At 36.3% G+C, this 7076-nt stretch overlaps 1 protein-coding gene across 1 annotated transcript in view; it reads right to left on the bottom strand.

The window, feature by feature from the left end:
- Positions 1-7076, bottom strand: part of STXBP5L (syntaxin binding protein 5 like) — a 194334-nt gene that overhangs the window by 108337 nt on the left and 78921 nt on the right. The window contains exons 10-11 of the mRNA XM_006755407.2: positions 4701-4855; positions 267-339 (exon numbers count right to left, since the gene is read on the bottom strand). Of these exons, the coding sequence (XP_006755470.1) occupies positions 267-339; positions 4701-4855 (228 nt within the window). The remainder of the gene's footprint in view (positions 1-266; positions 340-4700; positions 4856-7076) is intronic.

Raw genomic sequence — 7076 nt, forward strand, 5'->3', positions numbered from 1 at the left:
TGATCCATTTTGTTTGTTCTGATTCTCTAAACATTAGGTGCTGCCTTTAAAATCTCTTTGATGTTCTCAGTGTTCTCTTCACTTTTCCAGTTTATTTTTCATTAGTGAACCAAATTACATTTCTGTAATTCTAGCAAAACAACAGTCCACATAAAGAATATTTACCATCTAAAAATACTAATGTCAATTATTTATAATGCCCTCCAGTATTTTAACTGTAATGAACAGATTTAAAAATAGTGGTATTCTGAACATGCATAACTTACTTGCTTTGTGTCAGATCAACTACAATGAGATCTTTCTCCAGAAGTACTACGACTGCATAGGGTTCTTGAAATTCTACAAGTTAAAAAAAATGAAAAAATTTTCATATTTCACATTCTATAAAATCACCAAACTTACACTTCCTTTATCTCCTGTACAAATGTTATTTAAATGATTTGAGAAGACCAAAATATGAGTCCAAGTAAGAAGTATGAAGAGCATGTTAAAAAACATATAGGTTGTATTTCTCAAACTTAATGTTTATTACCACGACAGGGAACAAGAAAAAAATGAGAAGTTGCATAGCATAGAGTTAAATATATCTCAAAAATAATGAGGTAGTGATAGTAGATTATTTGATGACAGTGAGTCTGTCATCTCCATCTCATAAACACTTATTCTTCTATAACCTTACATTTTAGATTTAATTTCATGCTTGCAAGGAAATCTACAAAAGGAACAGTAGTTCTGCTTCTCTGATCTATGATACACATTATTTCCCTATGAGAGGAACACTAATATTAAAAATTTTACTTTCAATTCAGTGTGATTTAACATGTATGTAAAGATTGCCTACTATGTGCCAAATGGTATACACCTCAAAAACGCAGAGGATCTAAGGATAGTCTAGGATTTTCAAGTTCTTAAAATTCAACTCGTTCTTTTTCTATTCATCCCTTCCTTTCTCCAATATGTTCTAGAAACTTTGTAAGAGCAAAGGACATATGGAGAATAAAGTTGACAAGGTCCATGTTCTCATGGAGTTTACATTCTAGAGATGTATACAAACCATGAACAGTAATGTGAGCTATAAAAAAATAACATGGATTATGATATAAGAAATTACTGTGGTTGGTGTGGGAGCACTAATTTAGTTGTAGTGGTCAGGGAAGACATTGCTTTTCATCTATAATAAGAATAATGGAAAGCCACAATTAAAGTGTTATTCTCAATTGAAAGAAAAAGTTTTTACAAAAACCTTTTACATACATGATATTTGATTCTCAGTAGCTAGAGCAAATATCAATAGTTTTCTATTTCATAGGGAAAATTGAGGTCCAAAATGGTTACAAGATTAGCACAAGTTTACAAAGCTAGTGATAGAGCTGAAATTTTAACCCAGAATTCCTGACTCGAAATTCCATCCTGCTTTCATTATACCAGCAGTTTCTACTGGCCAGTTTAGTATTTAATCCTAAATTCAACAATTACTTGGCAGTAATTTCATCCACAGTATTCTAGTCTTGGATGGAAAACTGGAATAGATGGCTTTCACATTCCTTACAGTCCTAAGAAGCTATAGAAACTATTTCGTAAATCATATGCTATAAGAGAAAAACTAAACCAAAACCCTAAAACTCAGAAGGAGCATGCCATAGTTTGGGTGTCTATCTATGTGACAATATGCAGTCATACTGCTTGCTATTCAAACTGTTCTCAAACTGAGGCTCTTTGCCCCTTCTGTCTTATTTCTTAAAGTTGCTTTTCAACATTGTTTCAATACTTCTGGGTTGTTTTGTTTTGTTTTGTTTTTCAATTGGAAGAACATTGGGGTTTTATGCTACTAGTTTCTTCTTTTTCTTGTCTCCCCTCTTTAGGAAAATCATCTGTTGGAAAGCACAGATTATTTTTAGGAGACTACCTAAGAAGTTCAGTAATAGTGGTTACCTCTGGAAGGGCAGAGAGAGAAAGTTTTCATTATATACTGTTGTGTATTGAAGGGTACTTTTCTGACATTTTCATGTATTATTTTAATTATAAGTAGTTAATAAAGTACATTTATATTTTACTGAGTAAAGTTAAACTATTTCTCCTAATCCTTGACCAAAAAAAGCTCCATCCTCATTACCACTTCTCTGAAAAACAGATATATATGTGGCTTAGAAGTTGATTAGACTTGATTACAATACATTTATAATTTATTATTACTAGAAATTATCCTAAAATTTCTACTGATGTACAGAAAATTATATATAACACACACATGGTGTTTGATTTTTGCAACCATACATTTTGAGTTTTTATTACTGGCATACACATCTTCTTTCTCTAGGCTCTTTAATTGGGAGGAATTTTCATAAACTCAGCTTTTGGTCCTCTGTTCGTTCTTTCTTTCTTTCTTTCTTTCTTTCATCATTCACTCTCATAACTCCAAAGAACATCTATATTCTGATGTTCACAAATATTAAAGATTTTTCCTGTTCTCTAAACAAATCCATAATCAGACTTAACTTTCTCTCCTTCAAAAAACTATTAATGAATATGTAACTACTATTCTTAAAATTTGTTATCTTTGACTCGTCTACCATGTCATTCCTAATCCAATTGTTGACCAAATTCAGTGCATTTTCTTCTTTCAGTTCCTATAGGCAGTACTCTGTTTCAGATCTTGACCATTTTACAGCACATTATCACAAAAGCCTGCCAGCTGGAATCTGGAATTTTTTAGATTTCAGTGTCTCTCTTTCTTCAAACCCACAAACTCCTTTTGGGCAAATCATACTAAAAACACTGCTTTCGCCCTAACTGGTTTGGCTCAGTGGATAGAGTGTCGGCCTGCGGACTCAAGGGTCCCAGGTTCAATTCCTGTCAAGGGCATGTACCTTGGTTGCGGGCATATCCACAGTAGGGGGTGTGCAGGAGGGAGCTGATCGATGTTTCTCTCTCATCGATGTTTCTAACTCTCTATCCCTCTCCCTTCCTCTCTGTAAAAAATCAATAATATATATACACACATATATATGTGTGTATATGTATATGTATATGTATATGTATATGTATATGTATATGTATATACAAAACCACACTGCTTTCTTTCATTTTAGTATTTTCTCAGAATTCCTCTGTAGCTCCCTATTTCCAAATACCTCCAAAGGCTTTCAATTATTTTTCTAAAATGACCTCTTGCTAACCTCACAATTCCTAAAACATTTACTCAATATCCTTTTTCAAGACTCAAGTCCCAGGGGATTGTCAAGGGTGGGGGGAAAAAAGGACATATATGTAATATCCTTTGTAATACTTTAAGCAATAAAACAATAAAAAAGGAAAAAAAGAGACTCAAGTCATTCTTCAAAGACTAGCTAAATCCTCTTTCCACAAACCTTTGCATGAATAGTTCAATCACCGACTATTTGACTAGCCTGAAATTAGTACAATTAAAAAACTTAAGATGTCACATTTTTTAAATTTAAGTCACAATTATCTCCCTCATCTGACCATATTTTATATAATTTGACATCAGAGATCAGTTTCATACTTCATTAGTATTCTCAACAAGTTCTTATAGTACTGAGGCCACAGAAGCATTCCATAAGTACTTTATTAACAACACGGGCAATTTATCTGTCTCCAGCAAGTCTAGAAATAAAGTGCCACTTTGATTGTCATCTCTTATCTACTTAACCCATTTTTAAAACATAAAACTAAAGAATAAAACAAATTAATATGTATAATAAAACTCACAATTTATCTTCTTAGTTTATAAAGTACATTAACTTTAGCTTTCCAATAATCATTTGGAATCAATATTATTATTCTCTTTCTACAAGTGATAAATGAAACTCAAACATAAAGTGACTACTTATCCAAGGTCACATAGCTACAAAATGGCAGAGGTAAATCATAAACCCAAATATTCTGCAAGTCTAAGTCTCCAAGTCCAGTGCTCTTTCCCCTATATCTATATGTGGGAATGTATATATACACTATGTTTTAATCATAAACTGATAGTTCCTTTTTGATGTTTCACCCTTTTAAATGTTTAGATTTCATTATTAAAATATTTCATTATCATAAGATTCCATTATATAATTTACATATAGTTTAGATTAATTTTTATGTTTACAAGTCTTTAAATTTAGGCTGATAAAAATATATCAGCACCTCTCCTCCTGAAGATTCTTCAGACAATTATTCTCAAAATTGAAATAAATCACTAACCACACATCAGCAATCCCAGAGTAATCAGAGGTGCTGCAGTTGCATCTGAAGCAAAGCCAGATGTGAAACAGATGCAGCACCACCAGAGTTACAGATCACTGATATTAGGTAAGTGCTTTAACTTTGATTGGCTTTGGAATGGGATGGGTGGAGCTGGTCTAGGAGAGGCTATTAGGAGACCTCAATTTCCCCAAGCGATTTCACCCTGGACCCCTATAGGACCCTCCCAGCTCAGCTTCCACCATCCTTATCAAAGTTTAAAGCACTTACCTGATATTGAACCTGAAACTCCAGCACTGCTGCACTACATCTGTTTTACTTCCAGTTCGTCAAGTAGGTACAGTTGCAGAACCTGCTCCAGCCCCTGTAGCTCACAGTGTTGTACCACAGTAGATGTCAGCTGTCAAAACTAAAAATATTTAAGCTTAATTTTGTTAGGAACTTATTTCAAAAAATGATTTCTCAACACAAATACTTTCATTTTAGTTACTTACCATTTGGATAGGGTGTTTCACATAAAGTTAGAAATTCAACAATAGGATGATCCATTTCAAGTACTGTAATTGCTTTTCCATGCATGATGGTTAAACTCGGTCTTCTGCAAGCTTTGTCATAAGACAGTCCACCAGAAAATATTATAAATGGTTCGCTATATAGGAAAAAAATTTAATAAGACTGAGAAGTCCTTTTTAGATGACACAATGTCACAGGATTGAGCCAATAAACTGGGTGCAGAGCTTATATGAGGTAATTACACAGGAGGACAAAAATCTTTTCCTGTCCTAAAGTATCTCACCCAACAATTTACTATTTTTCCATTTCCCTTTTACTGAATATACATTCTCACCATTAAAATTATTAATGAATCAGTCTTAAGATATTGAGGTGGGGGAAAGGGAAAGGCAGTGAGGTAGAAGGGAGGTGAAGGGGTCACTGACTCAAAAAGACATTCTCACATATAGTATTAGTTGGTTCCCAAACTTTAAATCACTAAATATAGGCTATGTTAGTTTTTTTCATATTAATCAGTTCGTATATTGGGTCCCAAATCTCAAAAAGAAAAAGGAGGCAAGTTTCAATATGAAATAAAATGTGACAGTGGCAAACCCAAAATGGTAGGAGGTAACATGAAAATTCTATGCAATGGAGTTTCAGTGGGAAAAGGTTATGATAAATAGATGGAGAAAACTAATGTGTAAGGGAAAAATAATTCACCAAACGAAATGTGATCTTATTCTCAATTTTACTTAGTGCCAGCCAGTTCCATTTAGCTTATAAAATTAACATCAATTACTTTTTTAATTCTCTGTTAGTTGCAAGATACAATTAGACAGAGTGGGAATGCGATGACTATAAGATAGCATAGCTGAGAGAAACCAAGATGGCGGCATAGGTAAACACGGGAGATTGCTGCCTCGCACAACCACTTCAAAAATACAACTAAAAGACGGAACGGACATCATCCAGAACCACAGGAAGGCTGGCTGAGTGGAAATTCTACAACTAGAAGGAAAGAGAAAAGCATACCGAGACTCAGAGGAGGTGCGGTGCGGAAGTAAAATACAAGGGTGTGGAGGTGCATGCTGAGAGGGCTGGTGGCTGAGGACATGATTGTCTTTTTCAATCGGGAGGGAGTCTCAAGCTCTGAGCTCCAGTTCTGGGCGAGTCTCTGGGACCCAGACTCATACAGGAGAAACGGGACTGTCTGGCATCGGTCGGTAATCGAGGGCAGCTTTCTCTCAGAGGTGCTCACAGTGATTGCCGGGGCCTCTGAGGGCACGACTGAGAGCAGCCATGCTGCTCACTCCACCTGCCCTGTTGATCCCCTGGGGCCCTGCCCCACCCAAGCCATGCACTGAGGCTTTTGCATAGGAAAGGCCAGGCCCTTTGTAATCTGAAAATTACCTAACAAACTGCAGCTGGCCCAAGGCCCCACAGCAACTTGCATTGCTTTACAGCTGGCTTCGTCTGGGTAGCCTCAGGCAGAGGCTAGATTAGCACCTCCTTAGATCCAAGAGCCAGTGTACCCAGTGGTCAGAGTGGGACCATCCAATTACAACTCCTCAGATCCATAAGGGACACACTCAGGGGGCAAACTCAGTGAGCACCAAAGCCCCACTGAAGCAAGTCTTGCCCCATAAGGGTGTCTTCAGCACAGAAGTTCTCCCACTGTAGACACGCTGATTCTCAAAGCCAATTGGCCTGGAGGTCAATTCCTCCCAGTGTTACCTAAACAATCAAGGCTTAACTACAGCAGACTGTGCACAAAGCCCACAGGGGGTGTACCAAGAGTGTCTACCTCAGGTAATTGGGGAGGCTGAACCACTGGGCCCTATAGGACACTTAGCACAGAAAGCCACTCTATCGACACAGCAAAGCATAAAAAATGCGGAGACAAAGAAACAGGACAAAAATGACAGAAATGGAGGAAAGCAAACTACTGAATATAGAGTTTAAAACCTCACTTTTAAGGTTTTTCAAGAATTTTCTAGAAACCACTGATAAACTTAATGGGACCCTCAAGAAATCTAATGAGACCCTTGAGGTTGTGATAAAGGACCAACTAGAAATTAAGCATACACTGACTGAAATAAAGAATAATTTACAGAGATCCAACAGCATACTAGAGGATCTCAAGAATCAAGTCAAAGATTTGAAATACAAAGAAGCAAAAACACCCAACTGGAAAAGCAAAATGAAAAAAGAATACAGATACCATCTCACATCTGTCAGACTGGCTATCATCAACAAATCAGCAAATGACAAGTGCTGGAGAGGATGTGGAGAAAAAGGAACACTTGTGCACTGCTGGTGGGAATGCAGACTGGTGCAGCCACTATGGAAGACAGTATGGAGTTGCCTCAAAAATC

Source organism: Myotis davidii, unplaced genomic scaffold, assembly GCF_000327345.1.
Source record: "Myotis davidii unplaced genomic scaffold, ASM32734v1 scaffold292, whole genome shotgun sequence".
Classification (NCBI taxonomy): domain Eukaryota; kingdom Metazoa; phylum Chordata; class Mammalia; order Chiroptera; family Vespertilionidae; genus Myotis; species Myotis davidii.